The sequence below is a fragment of the Orbicella faveolata genome, unplaced genomic scaffold, assembly GCF_042242905.1.
Source record: "Orbicella faveolata isolate gen_17 unplaced genomic scaffold, um_ofav_v1 contig_27, whole genome shotgun sequence".
Taxonomy (NCBI): Eukaryota; Metazoa; Cnidaria; class Anthozoa; order Scleractinia; family Merulinidae; genus Orbicella; species Orbicella faveolata.
Window position 1 is genome coordinate 921,054 of NW_028301555.1, and position 19,887 is coordinate 940,940.

At 37.8% G+C, this 19,887-nt stretch overlaps 2 protein-coding genes and 2 pseudogenes across 2 annotated transcripts; 2 read left to right on the forward strand and 2 right to left on the reverse strand.

Moving 5' to 3' along the window:
* Window positions 1-292: 292 nt before the first annotated feature.
* LOC149107054 (arylsulfatase B-like) lies at window positions 293-1,088 on the reverse strand. The gene is made up of 2 exons (XM_089296732.1): window positions 975-1,088; window positions 293-531 (listed from the first exon to the last, which is right to left on the reverse strand). The coding sequence occupies exons 1-2, from the start codon at window positions 1,050-1,052 to the stop codon at window positions 304-306; spliced, it is 306 nt and encodes a 101-aa protein (XP_089152858.1). The 5' UTR covers window positions 1,053-1,088; the 3' UTR covers window positions 293-303.
* A 2,342-nt stretch (window positions 1,089-3,430) lies between these two features.
* Window positions 3,431-6,983, forward strand: LOC149107055 (roquin-1-like; annotated as a pseudogene).
* Window positions 6,646-9,003, reverse strand: LOC149107056 (uncharacterized; annotated as a pseudogene).
* Window positions 9,004-9,998: 995 nt separating this feature from the next.
* On the forward strand, window positions 9,999-19,217 carry LOC110044590 (uncharacterized). The gene is made up of 5 exons (XM_089296983.1): window positions 9,999-10,073; window positions 13,975-14,030; window positions 15,821-16,160; window positions 17,670-17,807; window positions 18,290-19,217. The coding sequence occupies exons 3-5, from the start codon at window positions 15,848-15,850 to the stop codon at window positions 18,763-18,765; spliced, it is 927 nt and encodes a 308-aa protein (XP_089153109.1). The 5' UTR covers window positions 9,999-10,073; window positions 13,975-14,030; window positions 15,821-15,847; the 3' UTR covers window positions 18,766-19,217.
* Window positions 19,218-19,887: the final 670 nt, after the last annotated feature.

Below are 19,887 nucleotides of genomic sequence, written 5' to 3' on the forward strand. Positions count from 1 at the left end.
GCCGTTTTCTTAAACTTTCTAGTGAATGTATGGACTGTCCACCGGGACCAAAAGAAAGAAGCCATTGTGAAGAGGTGGCCGTTAGTGGAGTTGCGATTGTAGCTGATAAGGTAAATTTTAAAATCGCTCAAGCGAGCTGGCGAAGCTGAACACTAGCGGTGTTAGATCTAACCAAACGAACCCACTGCCAACCGAAATACCTTAATAAAGTGGAAATTAAATTTTTTCAAGTCAGGGCATTTTGTGCAGCGGTAAACGAAGAACAAGTCAGTGAATCCCCCCCCCCCCCCCACCCCCGCACCACTAACTTCTCCAAGGTGTCCAGCAACCATTTTTCCTTGCAACAACCCAAGCTTCCGGATCCGTCGGTTTGTTTAATGGCGGTACAGCGGTCTGCTTGTAAAACTGTAGCCTCTCTTGCAATTTGTTTACCACATCCGGGAGCTTTTGGCTGAGGTCTGTGTGTTCTGTAGGGTCAGCAGTAATGTTATAAAGGGCAAGTTTTATCAGTCCTCTTGCCTTATGGAAATTCTAAAAAGGAAAAAGACACGAATTATAAGCATAAGTTCTCCGTAACTAAGGAAACAATTATACTAACATCATTCCTTAATAGTTTAAGTACTATTTTCGTTTACAACATGGAAGACTGAAAATTAGTTCTTACATATCATGCCAAGCAGAACCTGGCAATGAAATTAAAAGAATGTTTTCACGTAGGTTTATATTTACCAAACTGTAGGTACGCTTCTCAGCATACACACTCAGCTAACTGGTTTTGTAGATTTCTTATAAAACAGGTCAAAACAATTTCACTTGATGTGTTATGACGCAACGCTTTCTAATCAGAAGCCCATGGGCTACTGTTTCAACTGAAAGTTTGAGCAGACAATAGACAGATCACTGGGCTAACAGGATGCGTTATAACATGGTCCGTTCTACAATATCCGGGCTTATACTTTAATTATTTTACTGACCGTATCCTTGGTACTTATATCCCCCAGTTCAGGCGGTTTGAACCATGTTGAATTAGAACATGACATCAGTAACTTCATGTCGCCCACACGAATTGCCGCGCCCTGGTACAGTGGGTCATCTACTCCATCTCATTATAAAGTTGCTCTTCTGGTGCCAAGTCAATGTTCAGAAGAATCTCAGTTCTTGGAGATGGTTTTCCAATAGAAATTGTGTCCCAGACGTCAAAACCATCCACGGGAACCGAAGAGGTATCAAGTTTGCCTCCTAGGATGGAAAAAATGTGAAATATTTCAGGGGCGGTTGAAGGAACTCTTGATATTGTGGGCTTGGGAAGGATTTCACACTTACATTCAGTTAACACTGATGTGAAGTTTATATGAAATAATTCATATATGAACTGCGGTTGTGGATGAAAGTGAAGAATGATCATCGCAGTTAATTTTCCAATTTAAGCAATTGGAAAGAAGAAGCCTGAAAAAAAAAATTTAAAAAAATCAGGGCTTCAACGGGATTCGGACCCGTGACCTCCGCGATACCGGTGCGATGCTCTACCAACTGAGCTATGAAGCCACACATTGGGAGCGAGGTCAATTAATCGAGTTCATATCTTCCCGTGAGGAGTAAAATGATGTGAAGTTTATATGAAATAATTCATATATGAACTGCGGTTGTGGATGAAAGTGAAGAATGATCATCGCAGTTAATTTTCCAATTTAAGCAATTGGAAAGAAGAAGCCTGAAAAAAAAAAAATCAGGGCTTCAACGGGATTCGAACCCGTGACCTCCGCGATACCGGTGCGATGCTCTACCAACTGAGCTATGAAGCCACCCATATGTGTGGCTTCATATGTGCTATCAGCTATCAGTATAAACCAAGGCTTATTCTGAGGTAAGTATTTCAATTATATTATTGCTTTAGAGTACGACACACGATGCCTAAGAATGATTTGTTATAAGCCACATGTCAAATTGTTTATAAAGATGACTTTGAAATGAAATTTTTCGTTCAGTCGTCCAATTAATGGCGCAATTTGTGTTTTCTAATTAATATTAGCTTTTCGTCTAGCGCGCTTGATTTTCACAGGCTAAACTAACCGTTTAGATGTGGTATAACCATAGCATAACTGTTTTTTTTTTTTAGGATTTCTTATTTGTCGGGATGTTAAGTTTACTAGGAGAATATATAATTGGTCTCAGACTTACAAACTGTTCAGGAATTTTAATGAAAGATGTAAGGCCAAATGGTTAGTTTCTCTTTAGTGAAACAATATTGATTTAAGCTTTACCCTTTCACGCTAAAGCATGAATAAATTATTGTAAAGTAAACAATTTCACTGACGTCCTATCGTAGGCGAGTTCTAACCCTTTTTCTCTTACGGAAGACATTTATTATCAGGAGATGGACTACAAATAACACGTATCGAAAGTTTGACTGCATTTACAATTTAATGATACAAATTATCTTATGGACGGTGCCTACTTTTGTTAGTGCGCATGCTTTCCGCACATCGCGCAAGGCATGGTTTAGGCGCCATGCGTGCGCTGGGGTTGGCATTGACGCAATCAACTACGCTACCAAGTACACGACTAAAAGAAAGCAAAATTTTCCTACTGTGACCAAATCAAATTTAATGAACCTGTATTTAAACCAGGAGAGAATACCAAAATAGCAGGGTATCGCTGACCACTAACTGTTAACGTCATCCAGCTGAAAAACTAGCTGTTTCCTGTGGAAAATTATACTGAAATCCGACTGTAAACATGTACCTGCAGATGGCGTAGGGCGCGCACAAAACAAGTGCAAAATACGCAAATGTTTTACTTACCGGGGAGGTTACAGGAGAAAAATGTAACGGGCACCGTAAAAGTTTAAAAAAGATCAATAACTTTAAAAAACGCTTGGTTACCCCCACATTTTTATGTTATGAAATGGAAGTGGCAAGCCAATTCAACAGCTGATTAGTTTCTGGTTGTGAGCAAAAGGTATTTAGACTATATTTCAGCTGAACCAGAGGAAGGCTGTCAGAGACGCTAAAAGGGCTGTTGCAACAATTTTGTTATTAAAAACATAGGAAAAATGGTTTTTATGCTACCATTTACCATGCAGTTTTAAGATCTTTATAAATGTGTTTGCTTTTCTGTTAGTAAAGGCAAATTCGAAGGAAATCTGTGAAAAATATCCTTTCCTAAATTTTTCAGAAAATGCTGATGTCAGCATTTTTTGAGATTCAAGGCTAATTATCTCGAAAAAATGCGTGGCTACCCCAACATTTCTTTGTGGAATCTCCAATAGCCTTTGCAAAGGTCTGCTTTTCTCATATGGTCCTTATCTGGCGCAACAAACTTTGTATTTAGTATGCACCGTCCTTAAAGAGTGTTCTATTTATTTTTATTATCTCAGGAGATTTGTAGTAATTACATACATATCCAGCGACAAATATCACCTGCAAAATAACTGAATCTATCAGTCATGCCCATTCAAACTTCACAGTGGACAGAATTTCTCTTGTGTCCTAAATGTAACTACCAATTTGACGACTGCAATCGGCAACCAGTCACCTTGGGATGTGGACACACGCTTTGCATTTCCTGTTTCTCAAAGCTGTCTAAAACACAATGTCCATTTGATCTCGTTCATACTGATACGGACCTCTCCAAGCTTCCATTTAACTATGCTTTGCTTCAGCTAGTTGGAGTGGAAATACCAGAAGACGAACTTCCCCCCCCACAGAAACTGTACAACACAATGCTGCTCAATACAGAGCATCCAAACGTTGTATTGAGAAGCTTGCATTGTTGTTAAAGCCCTTCACTGGTGCTGCAAATGAGACAGCTAGTAGAACAAGTAATGGTTGCAATCGGGGCTCTTCAAACAATCTCCTCTCAAGACCAATTCAGCGAAAGCTTGTGTCTCTAGTTAACTGTCAGTTTGCTGTCGCTGATGGCCGAGTGAGGGCCATGTGTGCTGCCAGAAGCCTTGGGGAAAGGACTGTAACAGAGCTTGTGCTATTGCATCAAAACAAGTCAAAGTTGCCTTCCCACCTCTGGGCTGCTATGCGGGATCGTGGTTGTCAGTTTCTGGGACCAGCAATGCAAGAAGAAGCTTTAAAACTAATTTTGTTGGCTCTTGAGGGTGGAGAGGCTTTGTCTAGGAAAGTTTTAGTTCTGTTTGTGGTCCAGAAGCTGAAATCGCGGTTTCCACAAGCTTCCAAAGCAAGCATTGGTCATGTAGTCCAGTAATGCTGTACAGGGCATCATGCTTTAAGGTATTCATAATCTTAATGAACCAGGATTGGCACTATGTTAAATGAACTGCTCTCTGAAATTTGTAAAATCTCCTACCACTTCCCTGGAAAATTCCTCAAAATTGTCTATTTTCCGTCTACTCCTGGAAGCTCCTGGAGTTTAAAAAGGCATTTTTTCTAAAAACATTTATAACACAAAAAGTCTGAGTTCTGGGTCCTGGAATTATTTTTAATTTGGAAAACCTGGAATTCAAACATCATTAAGTTAGAAGTCCAAACCCTGTTGTACTCCATCACTGAATTAAGTTGAACTCTGCTATTTTGAATGCTTAGGAGAAAATAGTAAAGATGTAGTTACATTGTATGTACTTACTGAAGCTCAGGAATGGATGGAAAGTATGATTTGTCCAGAGGTTATGGTTAGAGACCGAGTGCAGAGAGCTCAAGATCTGTGCTTAATGACCAAGAGCCAGATATTTTTGAGTAACATCAAATTACAGGAGAAAAGAGACTGACAGCCGATATTCTCCCAGTATGGCCTGAACAAGCTTGGTTAATAACTAATTAAGAGATTTATTTGATGACTGAAAATTTTAGAAAATCTTTACCGAAGAGTAACTATTGCTGGATCATTCATTTATGTACAGGACAGTGCTGGTTCTGTATTTAGAGAATATTGGACCAGCAATGCAGCAATGAAGCAATCTGTTTGGTTGATTTTAGCAGTTATTTATTCAAAGAGTGTACTCACATCTACCATTCCATGTACATGTGGGTCAGCTGTCAGCCCTTTGTTGCTAAAGTTAAAAAATGTTTACCATGACATTAATTTAAAATGTTAATGTTAATGCCTCTTACTGTAAACGTTTTGTTAGTTAAACCTGCGTGAGCTACATTTTGTAATATAAGAATGTATTATTATCGATGTTAATGCTAAGATTTTTCTCAGGTTGAGAGAAAAGACAATGAATCAGCTCTGTTTCAGCTAGACGAGCAGGTACAGTATGAGATTGTTTTTACTTCATTGTGAGACTAAGCCAATCTCAGGACTCGATAAAATACCCAAAAGGGCAGGGGCTCAGTTATATATGGGTTGAGACTCTGCACTGAGATTAAAGCCCTTGCGCCTTGTCACCCTTTGATGAATCAGCCATCATATTAACTTTTTTTGAACAGCCTAATGGTAGTCTACCATATTGTACTTTGTAGTTCAAATTTGACATGAAATTTGAACCATTTTGAATAGATCCAACCTGAAATGGTACCCTTTTGTGCCAAGACTCACTGCATAGTCCATTGTGGGTAATAACTATCCCGAGATCAGAGATAATCAAAGCACTCATTACTATTATTCACTGGTTTGGTTTAATGGTTCATGATTTACAAGCCTTTCTCCCTTACGAGAGACCAAGATCCTGTTTTGTGGGTGTGGCTTGAAATGCTTTTCACGCCTAAGAGGTACCAATTATAATGCAACAGATTGCCTCCTTTTTTGGGCTCAATACCCTAAAGGGTACTGTAAAAGCTCCTGCAGTGGACCTTTTGAGACATAACACCCTTAGAGGTACCAAACCGCATTTTTCAACCCCTAAAAGTGCGATGAGCATCCATATTCTTTTTATATGAGAGAGCCTTCTCCCCCGCCGCCCTCCCCCCACCAGGCCTTTCTGGTGTTCTCCTGTCATCCCATGTGGGTTAAACTCCGAGAAAGTGCAATCTATTAATTAAATAGTACAGCAAAACCAACCAACAGCCCAGCAGGTAAATACACTGTTGGCTACACATTGACCATGATCTAATGATTGATGCAATGTACCAGAAGCTGGTCAATCTTTGAAAATGGCTTTTACTTTGCATTTCCGTGATGCTTATAAAATAAGGACTTTTTTGTCGGTAGGTTAAATTAAATGGTCAAACAATAGACAGCTCACTCATGATTTCTTAATTGACTTTGACAGTTGGTTCGGAACTTTGATTGCCCACTAAGAAACCTCCAGCTCATTGTCCAATTATTACTTTTCAAATGAATTAAGAAGAATAGTAGCAATTAATAATTTATGTAAAGCCTAATGTCCTCTTTTAAAAATTTATGTTTATTTTGTATTAGTGGCGTACATGTAATGGTTTGCGGAAGACGCATGATGCACAGATAATAAAAATTGCTACAGAAGCAGGTCTGCACATTTCCCCAGACCAGTGGTCCTCACTGCTGTATATGGTAACCAAGATCACAGGTCTCACATGCAGTCAATTATTGACAAGGTTTGTGAACTATCAACAATTTTGTTGAGAGAATTATGAATTGCAAACTGGATTTTTTTCTGTTGATTTAAGTATCAGCAAGTTTGAGTAACTATTACTATATAGATTCTAAAATTAAATTTCCTTTTTTTTTTTTTTATTAAATTTTTTTTTTTTTTATTGCAAAACACAGGGAAAAAAAACAACTTACAGTTCAACTACTTACATTACTTATGGGACAATTACCTACATCACTTACTGGATAATTACTAACAATACAATTACTTACATTACTTACACTACAATAAGTTACATTGTATTAATCAATTAATTAATTAATTAATTAATTAAAAAGACTACTTACTACTTACATACAATACACGTTACTTACAATACTGACAAGTGCAACACTTGTTAAGGTTGACCTACAGTACAATAATATCCGTGCACAGTGTTAGCCTTAGGGTTTTCTTCATTTTTTTTTTTTTTTTTATACAGTTGCTTGTTGGTAAATACGTTTAATTATTATTATCACCCACTTAGATTTCTAAAGATTATCATTTGACGCTGCTCCAGTTTTGAGGCTGTTGTAACATGCCAGAAAGACAGAGAAATGTTTCATTTCAGGGGGCAAGTTGCGTGTCCTACACGACCATATATAATATCTCGCCACAAGAAAATTAAAATTAAGTTTCTGTTTATTCTTTGATTTGTCTGGCCTTAGGCCTAAGACTATATTTAAAGAAAGGTTGTATGTTCTCAACGCAAGATTTTGGCTTACAAGAAGCTCCTTAAAGTTTTGCCAGAAGGTAGAGACAACTCTACAGGACCAGAAAAGATGAATTAGGCTTTCCTTCTCAGTTTTGCAGAAACTGCAGAGATCGTTATCTTTTATTCCTACTTTTTTAAGAAAATCATTAGTCGCCAGTCGTCTATGCAGCAATTTGAATTGAAATACAATTAGTTTTATAGATTTTGTACACTGAAAAGCTAGCTGGTACGCCGCACTCCAGTCTATTGGTTCATGGGCTTCAAAGGCATAATCCGTAGCCCATTTTTCTTGACTCTTTGTTTAAGACCAATTATTTTTTTATAGGCCTGTCTGCTTGGTTTACTTGCTTTCATAAATTTCGTATAAAAGCTTTCGTATTGTATATTTATATTATTGTGTAAAGGTATTTTGATTTTTTTTAAAGCGGATAACAGCCCATAAAAAGCAAGATAATTTGTTTCAGTGATACCATACCGATCTTTGAATTCAGAAAAGGATAGGAAGGTGTCTGAATCTTTCATCAAATGCGAAACCCTGTTAATCCCTTTTTGCTGCCATTTTTTGCAGAAGATTGGTCTGTTATCGATTCTTATAAGGGAGTTGTGTCAAAGGCTCTGAGAGCGAAAATGGTCTGTATTATTCTCGTAAGTGATTTCAGTCCAGATATTTAAGATTTCCACAATAAATGGATAGGATAAATTGACATACTTTTCTAGTAAATTTCCTAGTAAACACAGTCAAAATGTACAAACTACTAGTAAATTCTGTTTCTTTAGGGTAATTAAGAACTTTTCCGAGAAGTAAGCAGTTTTCTTGGAGTGGAGCTCAATAAAAACTGTGAGCTTCAAGGAGCAGATATGTCCAAGGACAAATATCTGAGTATATTTTTAAAGTCAAATGGAGGCTATCACTATTGGATGCGAACCTGTGAAAAACCTATGAATTATCCTGTGAAAAAACCTGTGAAATACTAATTTTCATGTGTTTTTTCAAAGGCTTTTCACAGGTTTTTCACAGGGCGTGAAATTTTGAAAACCTGTGAACAGGGCACTTTTCACAAGGTCAAAACCTATGACAAAACCTGTGAACAAACCTGTGAAATAAAACCTGTGAAAAAACCTGTGAAAATACCTGTGAAAAAGAATCTTGCTCTGGAGCTTTTTCACAGGTTTTTTCACAGGGTCTAAAATCTCAAAACCTGTGAACAGGCACTTTTCACATGGTCACAACCTGTGAAAAAACCCGTGAAAAAAAACTGTATAATAGAACTGTGAAAAAACCTGTGAAAGATAATTTTGGTTTTGAGCTTGTTCATTGCTACATGTACACTTGCACTGTAGTGTCTAAAATTTCAAAACTGTGATTATAATAATCTGTGGGACATTTTCCAAAGTGTTAAAGCCTGTGAAATAGAATTTGTTTTGGAGCTTTTTCACAGGGACTGAGAAATACATTTCACATGTTAAAAATGCAAATTAACCAACAGTTTATTCACATTTGCTGCAGAAGCATAATTTGATTATATGTTAATTTTATACCTATTTTGCAGCGCTATTCCAATAAGAGAGAGACTGTATGCTGCTGTTGAATTTGAGTACAATTAGAACATAAATTTCACATTTGGCTTTGATTTACCACAGTTTTGAAATAAAGGCAAATCTACAGCTTTCACACAAATTTTCTGTAGATTTGCCCACCAAACCAAAAAAAGATTGGCCTAGATTGTCAAATTTTCCATGAACAATTTAACAACTCACATACGATTTCCATGCCAACTTGCTGGTGGTAACTCAACAGGTTGCTAAGTTAACCACATGCATGGTGCAGTGCAAAACAGATTTCAATCATGCAAAATTCAAAAAATGTTTCACATTTTCACGGCCTTTTAAGTGTTAATTTTTGTTTCAGAATTATTTTAAAAAAGTTTTTTTCAAATACGTTCCACTTTTTTTTTGCAGTGAAACGTCTTGATAGCTTATTCACAGCTTTTTCTTCACAGGTTTTTTGAGCATATTTTCAGTGAAATTTCTTCACAGGTTACTTCACACGTTTATTCACAGGTTTTAAAAGTGAAATTTCTTCCTATTTTGTTCACATGTTTTTTTCACATGTTTTTTCACAGGTCTTAAAATTCACAGATTTTTCACAGGTTCTAGATTTTGTGATTTTTCTACAAAATTTAGCCCTTGCAAAATTCACAGGTTTTTTCACAGGGTGTTTCATTTAACACGACACATGCCTTTACAAAGCTACAGATGAGCTCTCTATCGGGGTTTTGATATGTTATAATGTTTGTATTAATTTTGACTTGCATTACATGTCTGCTATACTAGCTGCGTTGGCTTTATTTCAAAGCAAGATAAAAGAATTTTACCCACCTTTTTCTAGGAAAAGATGTAAATAGAAACACAACGAGGTGCTTGCTGTGGTAAATGAAAGGTCATCATTGCTCCGTTGGGCTGAATTCCGGTAAATGAAATGTGTGAAAGTAAATTGAAACAGGACAAGCTAAAGCAGTGAAGGCAGCTGAAGTATCTTCACTTCTCTTGCGAAAAACGGAAGTCAAATGATAAAATAAAAGAAGACGAGCAAAAGCAATAAAGGCAGGTGAAACATTTCCAAGTTACGCAAATGTCATCCATCAATATCCAAGTAAATATTTATCTCGATTCAAAGAAAATTAAAATGAAGAGAATCGGAGAGGCAATAAGGATGATATGCGTAATGATGAGGACTAAGTACTGACTACATTAACTTAAGATCACCTTGTCAATATATTTTCAAGAGTCCTACGCAGAGGACCTCGGATTCAGTTCTTTTCAATTTCTGCTCCAGATAAGGTAAGAAATATCTCTATCTTGCCATAATTTTACTACCGGTCACTTTTAAAAGCTACGCTTTTTCAGGTTTTAATTTTCTTCTTGTTAAGGACATTATATTTATGGCGTGTTGGGAAATACAAAATGAATGTGCTACAAATTATTGGGAAATGCTTCTGGAGTTTGACCATATATAAACCGAAGTCTAGTTGATTGAAAAAAAAACCGGCAATAATCAGTAAAAGCTGACTTCTGGCTATAGAGCAAGCTCTCGATTTTGCTCCATGGCTTTGTCATCCCAGATGTGTCTTTATTTTTTTTATCAAGAAGTTTTAATTATGTCAATTTCCTTTGGTTCCAAAAATCAAGCTAAGAAGTACAACACAAAAACTTGTAACCGCGATCAAAATTGCGTCGATTGAATTGTTTGAGTAAACTGTTGTTTCAGGCTGTAGTGCACAGTTGCACTCTATCTGCTTAACAAACCCAAAAGAAAAATTGACCTTAATACCTTAATATACCCAGACGTTTAATGGAAAAAGTGTCTCCTTTCGCATGTAAAGAATGTATATTTATGCCTGACAGGTATTTTCACTGAATACTTTTCGCTTTGACTTTGGCGTAACTGACAAGCAGATCAATAAATGCAATAAAAGAAAATTTTTTAAACATGTAAAATACAGCAGATCCGAGAAGGTTTGTGGAAAAAAAAAAAACACTTTTTTTAGTCGTTCTAACTTCAGCAGGTTCAAATCTTATTTTTTCTGCTCTAAAGAAGTGCAAGAAAAGACTGGAGATATCGCTGGAGTATACGTTTTGTGTTGGCTTTATTTTTCAAAGAATTTTCACGGTGTACTTAGCGTCTTTAAGAAAAACATTTGCATATCAAAAGCAAATTAATGTTTAATACAAAGCGGAAAAACTGTTCCGAATGAGCGATAAGTTCGAGAGGACAGGGGGGAGATCATTAATAGCTCTTGACACTAAATTAAACCCGCACTACACAAAAGCTCGCTTACAATTTTCACCTTAATAGCGATAAAAGGTATTTCAAAAAAGAAACAAAATGTTTTCTTTCCGCATTTACGTTGGATGGGACTGCCATTGTTGATAAAGGAAAGTATCAACCCTTCATTATTTATTTATTTCTCTTTGGAAAACTCAAACTCAGAATATTACAAATAAATCGATTGACGCGGTATTACGATTTCATAAGTAAAATTTCTGCTGTTTACCAAGTCTCAAACGTAGCGTGTACAGTGGATTTTCTGACGGGGTTTGTGAACTCAAGATTCATAGGAAATAGACTGCATGCAAACGTTTGCAACTTGGCCCTACCAAAAGACAGAGTACATAATATTAAAATAAACTTGGTGCTCTACTCTGAAGAGAGATGATGAAGCATAACAATATTAATGTTTCCTATTAACTTCTGTCGAAGTGCCTGATCTCTGTAACAAAACTTGCGTTGGAGGTCATCCACACTGCGTCGACGAGTGGTATGCAAAGTTCAGCACGTTTGCGAGGAGACGGACTCGGGTCCGCGATGGAAAACAATTCTTTTGTTTTCTAGTCTGTTAAAAGCTAAACTATTTCTAAGTTTTGTCGAGTTTTGAAAGATGAAATGAAGAAGTGTGTAATGAGAATTACCGCTATATATAGACTAACGAAAGGTGAACAAAAACATATCCTGAATCAAAACAACAAGATCTCCCGCATTTAGCCGCTGAGCCGTTTATAACTAGTCGTTCAATACGAATCCTTTTCTTCGGCCGTTCGAACGCTTAGCATCATCCGTTTCAAAATGGTTTTTAGCAGTTCGAACGGATGGCATCATCCATTCGAAACTTTTCGTTAGCCGTTCGAATGGCTGGCATCATCCGTTTAAAATTTCTCCTTTGCCGTTCAAACGTTTACAGCATCCGATCGAAATTTTTCCATGGGCGTTTGAACGATATTTGAAACCGTTTTAAATGGCTGGAACATCCGTTTCTCATCCGTTCGAGCGAGATCAATAAAGACAGGTGGAGTGTTTCCAGTTCTTCTTTTAAAACCGGGAGTCATTCAAATGTCATCCGATTAATAACGAAGTATATATAGATCCCTATTGAAAGCAAATTAAGAGTTAATGTCGATTAGAATCGAAAAAAATTCAAAAAATGTGGCCTCAAACCAAAAAACTAGTAGTGTTTCAAATCTCCCGATAATTATAACTTGACAAAAGAGACTTCAGGGACAACTCTCCTTACTTACGCTTTTATTTTTGTGGGATATTATGAATCTCTTTTATAAACCTCGAAGATTTGCACAAAATTACAACTTCCGCACCATGATGTACACCATTCTTGTCCTGAGATGATGACATGAGAGTTTCTAATCTGTAACTAGGTACTTTTTGGGGTATTCTAACTCCTACAACAATTTAATGAAGCGTACCTTAAGCGTACCGTAAGTCATTAGCTTAGAAATTGTAAAGTAGGACCTTTTTGAGCTTCGTTCGAACCAACCCATTTAAAATTGCAATAAAGTCGCTCGTGAGTGACATAAATGAGGGCTAAAGAAGGCTCTTTTTTATTTATTTCTTCTCTTAAGGTTGGAGTTCAGTTTATTTCAAAACCAGCCAAAAGAATTTCTCCTGTCTCCCTCGAGGAAAAGATATAAATAGAAAAAGCTGTTTGTTGTTAAACACAAAGGGGACAAAACTCTTTTGGATGAGTAAATTCTTGCGTTAGCGCTAAAAATTATTGGGAATTGCTTCTGGATTTTGACCACATAATAACTCAATCATTGGTGTCACAATGAGAATTTCATGTCCTAAACCGAAGTTTAGTTGATTGAAAAACAACGGCAATAACTAGTAAAAGCTGACTTCTAGCTATATAGCAAGCTCTCGATTTTGCTCCATGGCTATGTCATGCCAGATGTGTCTTTATTTTTTTCACCAAGAATTTTTCAATTATGTCAATTTCCTTTGGTTCCAAAAGTCAAGCTAAGAAGTACAACATAAAAACTTGTAAGCGCGATCAAAATTACGTCGATTGAATTGTCATTTCCAGTAAACCGTTGTTTCAGGCTGTAGTGCACAGGTGCAGTCTACCTGCTTAACCAACCGAAAAGAATGAAATGACTGAAAACAAGCCATCTTTAAATTGACCTTAATACCTTAATATACCCAGCCGTTTAATGGAAAAAGCGTCTCCTTTCAGATGTAAAGAATGTATATTTATGTCTGACAGGTATTTTCACTGAACACTTTTCGCTTTGACTTTGGCGTAACCGACAAGGAGATCAATAAGGTTGGCGTTCCGTTTATTTCAAAGGTTGGAGTTCCTTTTAGTTCAAAACCAGCCAAAAGAATTTCATCTGCCTTCCTCGAGGAAAAGATATGAATAGAAAAAGCTGTTTATTGTTAAACACAAAGGGGAGAAAACGCTTTGGGATGAGTAAATTCTAGCATTAGCGAAGGGTAAGATCGGTTATTTCGGCTCTCGACATTTTTGTCAAAGACTTCCTTGGCGACTAAACAGCAGAAATATTTCTCGTGATATCAATCCAGTTAACTCTCGCCCCAATTTCTGGGAGTAAGAGAAGATCTTGCTGTGGTAAATGAAAGCTCATCATTGCCCCGTTCGGCTGCCAGTGGTAAATAGAATTTGTAAAAGTAAATTTTTAAATTTATTTTTTAAGAATTTATAAATGTAAAATGAAACGGAATGCAATGAAGGCAGTTGAAGTATATTCAATTCTCTTGCGAAAAACTAAAGACGTCATGCGAATGTCATCCATTTAATATCAAAGTAAATATTGATCTCGATTCAAAGAAAATTAGATGTCAGAGGAGAGCCAATAAGAATGATCTGCCTCATGAGGGCTAAGTACTGCGTGCAATTCATTAAGATTACATTGTCAATATATTTTTCAGAGTCCAGCGCAGAGGACTTGAGACACCAGTTCTTTCAAATTTCTGCTCTAGGTGAGGTAAGAAATATGTATATCTTGACACAATACTACTACCGGTTCCTTTTAAGAGCTAAGTGCTTTTAATAGTCTTGTAATGTTTTTGTTTTTAGGGAAGTAAATTTATGACGAGCTAAGGAATATGTGCTTTTTGGGAATCGCTTCCGAAATCAGGTGTTTGATTGTGTAATAGCTCGATGATCGGATCCAACATCTTGAGCTGAAGTTTCTCTGATTGAAAGACAATGGCAATAATTGATAATTAAAAGAGAACATTTCGCAAGCTCTCGATTCTGTCCTTACCTTTAATTGTCATCGGAAAAAGTGTCTTTAGTTCTTTTGACGAGACGTGTCAATTATGCCAATTTCCTTTGGTTCCAGTAAGACAAGCTAAGAAATAGAATGTAAAAACTAATGCGCGAGATAAAACGCACTTACTATGGAAAATTTTGTCTGTTCCGAAAAGGCCAACATATGTTTTCTTAAGGGTGCGATTCTTTAAGAAAACCCAAGATTGGATTCTTAAATCCGAAAACGGATTTTGCGTTTCTTTTCTAAACAGATTAATCCAAGATCACTCGGATCATGGTGCGTCAAAGGAACCGAAGATTCCACTCTGGGCAAGGATTCTTCGGTTCTTTCGATGCACCATGATCCGAGTGATCTTGGATTGATCTGTTTAGTAAAGAACGCAAAATCCGTTTTCGTATTTAAGAATCCAATGTTGGATTTTCTTAAAGAAACGCATTCATGCTGGTCATATCTTTTCATGGTCCTAACTTACTGTTACAAAGAAACTACTTGTAAGGCCCCAGTTATATGGTCTCGGGTAACCGAGACAACCCTAGCCCCAAGGCAACTTTAGCGAGCGTTTATATGTGAAAACGTACTCCCTGTAGGCCGAGTCAAAGTTGACCCTGCGTGATTATTCATAACCCTTATTGAATAATCAAATGTGCAAATATCCCTCTTTTTTGGAGTTTCTCTCGATCATTCGATCACAGTGGGTTTTGCTGAGTTAATTTTCACTTCTTTGATATGAATTTCTGCTTTAAATCCTAAATCTAGGCAATACGTGTCACTCGCCACGCCGAGCGATGTCCCGGTTAGGCGAGTCAAAGCGTTGATATGAAGAAAAGTTGTCTCGCTTGCCGGGGTTACCTTACCTGCCGAGGCGAGACAACTCGCCCACCCGAGTTGTCTCGCCCCCCGAGACGGGTTCACGATCCTAATGTAAACGGTTGGTTGAATTTTGCAAAGAAATAAGCTAAAAGTTACCTCGGCCAGGGTAACTCGGGGGAAGGCTTATCTCAGGTACCCGAGACCATATAAATGAGGTCTAAGATATATTAGATACACTTGACTGTTTATTGTATTTCAATTGGGCCCTAAAGCTGACCAGTTATCATAAGAAATGCGATATTAGAAAGAAATCTACGTTTGCACTGCCTCGAAAATTAAGTTACAAAATGACAACTAATTTTCTGTCGATTTTTAGAATCTCCCACCGGTTTACAAACTTTATGTGAGAGTCTTGTCGTTACTTCAGATAAGTCCCTCTGTGCTACTCAAGAGGATCAAGCTAAGAAATAAAGATTCCCAAAAGGATGTGACAACCTTCGCTACTTTTACCGTCTAAATTAAGGAGGTTACTAATTTCTGCCGTGCAGAAACGAGGACAGCAATGGTTGGGAACCTCGATCTTTTTAGTGATAAAATTAAACAGACGCTTACAACAAAACTGAATCTCAGTACTGGTGTTATTTAGTATCAATTACAGGTCATTTTGAACTTTTTTATTTCACATGTAGCACAGGCACTGACGCATTCAATTCAATATGAATCCCAAGTTTTGGCTCTCAGTTGCGTTCCTGATGTCCCGGATCGGTGTATTTCAAGCTGCTGTCCAATGCCAAACAGCGGAATACTCAATTGGAGGAATGTTCCTCAAGGGCCACACCTTTAAAACAAGCAAGGTTGGATGGCCTGGAGGGTGCTATTTGATGTGCGAAGAAGAGGTCACGTGTCAAAGCTACAATTTCGTCATTGGTCATAAAGTCTGCGAACTGAACAATCGAACCAAGGAAGCGAGACCTGAAGATTTTAGGCCGGATCAGACAAGGTTCTACATGAAAAGGGCAAAAAACAGAGGTACACTTCCACTTTCCTTTCTTGCATGTTCGTCTCATTTTTCCAATCAGTACAGCTATTTTCAATGCTAGCGTCCGTGGCGAGCTTAATTTTGAGCGCGGCTGCGGATTCTCCTACCGGAGCGGCGAAACCACCAGGAGAAAAGGTGGGATGTCTCCGTACATGGCTTCGGCGCAATGGACGTTGCAAAACTATATGCTAACATCCCACAGGCCGGAGGAAGGAATCACGACTGTATGTAAAACATACGAAACATTCCACCCAAACAAACCTCCCATACCTAACCTCTACCTCAGCGAGGTGCTAAAGCTTCTCTTAAAAGAAAACTCTTTTCATTTTTAACGGCAACTCATGATACGGCAATGACTACAGAAATGGCGGTCTCCTTGGTCAACATTTTCACGGCCGCGGTAGAAACAGAAATCATTAACCACAGCCATATAAATCCCCGGGCAGGGTTGTTCGAAAGCCGGTTAACGCTAACCCAGGATTAAAAGTTAATCGAACTATTAATTTTGCTTGTCTAAAAATGTTTTTTATTGCTCACGTTTTGTGTGGTTTAAGCTTAGTCAAGCTCAAAACTGAAGGACAAATATAATAACCAGAAAATCTCACCGAAAAAAGATATTTCGATGATGTCATTTCTCTATGGATCAAAAACAAAAAGGAAGTAAACACGGTTATAAAGCTGGTGAATAACTATTATGCATACCAGCGACCGTAAAATTCACCGCTGAAATTTCAGATAAAGAAATAATTTTGTTGGATAGATGCTTACAGTATACAGGGGGGAAAGATTTGAGAAAGAGTCTATTCTCGACGTGCGAGTGCACTTAAAACCGACAAAAACTCTCCAAGACACGCACTTCATCTCCTGGCACCCTCCAGGCGTCCGGATCATGGGATTTTTCAAAGGCGAAGACTTACGACTTCTGAGAACCAACTCTTCTCAAAAGCTACATTTGAAGAAACATTACACAATTCAAACGCGGATTACGCAACAGAGGTTGCCCACTGCAAAATAAACAAAGAAGACCCAAAAGAATTTTGCAGTTTGTGACAGAATATCGCCCATCTTTGCCTAATCTTAAGAAAATATTCTTATGAGTAAATGGCATTTAAAAGAAAATCAGCCCTTGCTAAGAGAGTTCTCTAAAGACCCTTCCCTGCTTTTATACAGAAAAGGGAGATCTTTGAAAAACGTCCTTCTTTAAAGCAAAGCTTTAGAGGTCAAAGTTTCTTCTTTTCAGTAGGAGTCGTGTTTGGCCTATCAACCATTTGTAGCATCAATCCGGAACAAAGCACTAGCATGTAAAATCCCAAAAAACACGTAAGCGTTTGCCTGAAATTAACTCAACCAATAAAAAGAATACTTTCCAACATCGTCTAACGTACATAAGAGGGTTACGAATAAGGTTTATCTGTTATTAGCTCTTCTTGTTTATAAAATTACTTGAAGCAAAATTACTTTATCTCAAAGTTACTTTATCTTTTCATTTTATCTCACAGTCCCGCTTGGTTCCATTCAAGAGCTTCCTGCTGAATCATGCAGTGAGATCAAGGCCAGTGAAGGAAATGAGATGGTTCACGGGGATTACTGGATATACTCTGACGAGAATGATCAGAAAATCCTGGCTCGCTGTGAAGGTACGGCCTTTTAGTTTATTGATAAAGAAGTTTAATTAACCTTTTAGCACCTCCAAAAAATTTAAATTTGCAAGAGACCGGAGTAGCTCAGTCTATTGATCGATCAACCAATAAATTTTGAGGGCAAACAGCCTTTTTGTTTTCAACGGCACAAGTATAAATTAAAGCGTCCAAAACAATCCAGAGGTGAGTGCTGATTGGCAGAAATATTGAATTTTTGTCCGCCTGTGGGAGCGATCGGTAACGATCTTAACCTTTGTGTTTAAAGAAACTGGTTTTACCTCTGAAAATTTCCCTCAATATACCTGGGACTTGATGCTAATGAAAAAAAAAAATTCAAATTGTGTCATGTTAGCAGATGACTTTAAAAAAGATTTATAACATTGATCTGATTGGCCCCTGAGCCTTAATGTTAAGAGTGTGCCACAGGATCGCAACGTAAGACATGGATGCAAATATTTTTCTCTGAAAATTCATTTTAGAGAACTGGCAGAAATTAAACACAGAACCCGTTTGCTTTGGGGCGCTAAATGACCAGTACGGCGCCTTTAACATCACGAAGAGTGGACTTCTCAAGACGATGAAGCTCATCCGCAAGTCGGGCTCGGTCAGATGCAACCCGAGATACCCGGAATCCTTCTGGGGCTGCTCAAATGTACCATGGTATGGCAAGAACAGCTTACAGACTATCATTACCAATGCAAAGAAAGAAGCCATCCTGCCACCTGCTGGAGACCTGAAATTACACGGGTGTAACAACAAAACACATTTTTACAGTCTTAATGGAACTACCCACACATCTCCTGAGCTCATTTTCCCGGACCTTCCTAACAAGCTGCCTGTGTCACGCAATCAGGAGTTGCAGATATGGTACGGACAGGATTGGAGGGATTGTAGTGAAGATAACAACGATGGCGCAACGTGTGTTGATGTGTATGCGTGGTACGCTTTAACATGAGTATCTGACTTATCCGAAGCAGTAAGTGCTTATAGCCACTGAAAAATTAACGTAAACGCTGCTCATATTTATCTTCTCTTGTATTGAACCTTGTAACTTAGCGCATAAATGCAGGAAGACATTCACGGAATGGAATGCTAAGAATTGTAGAAATATGAAAGTAGCGTCGAGCAATTACCAAGACGACGAAGCATTGTATGAACTATACTTTTTTTACCTGGCTGTAAGGGCTAATGTAGTAATTACACATCTAGGCTGTCACGAATAGTTTTTGAAGCTCTACTCTTTCTTCAACAGCATTCTCATTCCAAACTACAGCACATGTATCAAACATTAAGTATAAATAGCAATAGTTATCGGAATGTATGTTAATTAGTTTATACATTTGCATTCTTTGTATCAAAATTTACTATTCTTGCTGTTAAAAATATTAAAAAAAGATGTTGAATGTTTGTAGTGCTCGATGCGCTTAGCTACAACTACCTACAGTTCTCAGGCATGCCACTTAAGGAAAAGCACATTTTTTTCCAAAACTTTCTTTTTTATCCATAAATCTGTTCAACTGACTTAAGTCTCTAACGAGCAACATTTGGGCCGGTAAATGATCTTATGCATTTTAGCTTAACCATAACAGGCTTAAAAATCCCAACAGGTGGGAGGCACTCCATTTGGCTATTTACAAGCATAACAGAGGAGTTGAACTAGGGTCTGTCGGAAAGCAACTCCAGCTTTAATAGTGGTCAGAGCGAGACTTGAGCCCGCGACCTCCGGATTTCAAGTCCGGCGCCCTAACCACTCGGCCACGCTACCTCCACAGATGTTACAAGATGCCTTGTCTCCAGGTTGAAGTTCATTTTCGTGGACAGGTCTGCTATCCTGTAATGCATGTACCATAGTTTTTCCAGAGCACTGACTTCGTTCAGGCTCTAATACTGGTCTCCTTCACCATGTGCAAATCTTGACTGGTAACCCGCCTCCTGGCTGAAGAGCTGGCGAGTGCTAGACAAGGATTTAAATTTACTGATTAAATATCGGCCGTTTAGCGATTGAACCGTTGTTGATGTAATGTTTAAGAAAGTACCTGTAGTCAATATTTTAGGTTCGTTAGTAAAACTAGTTACA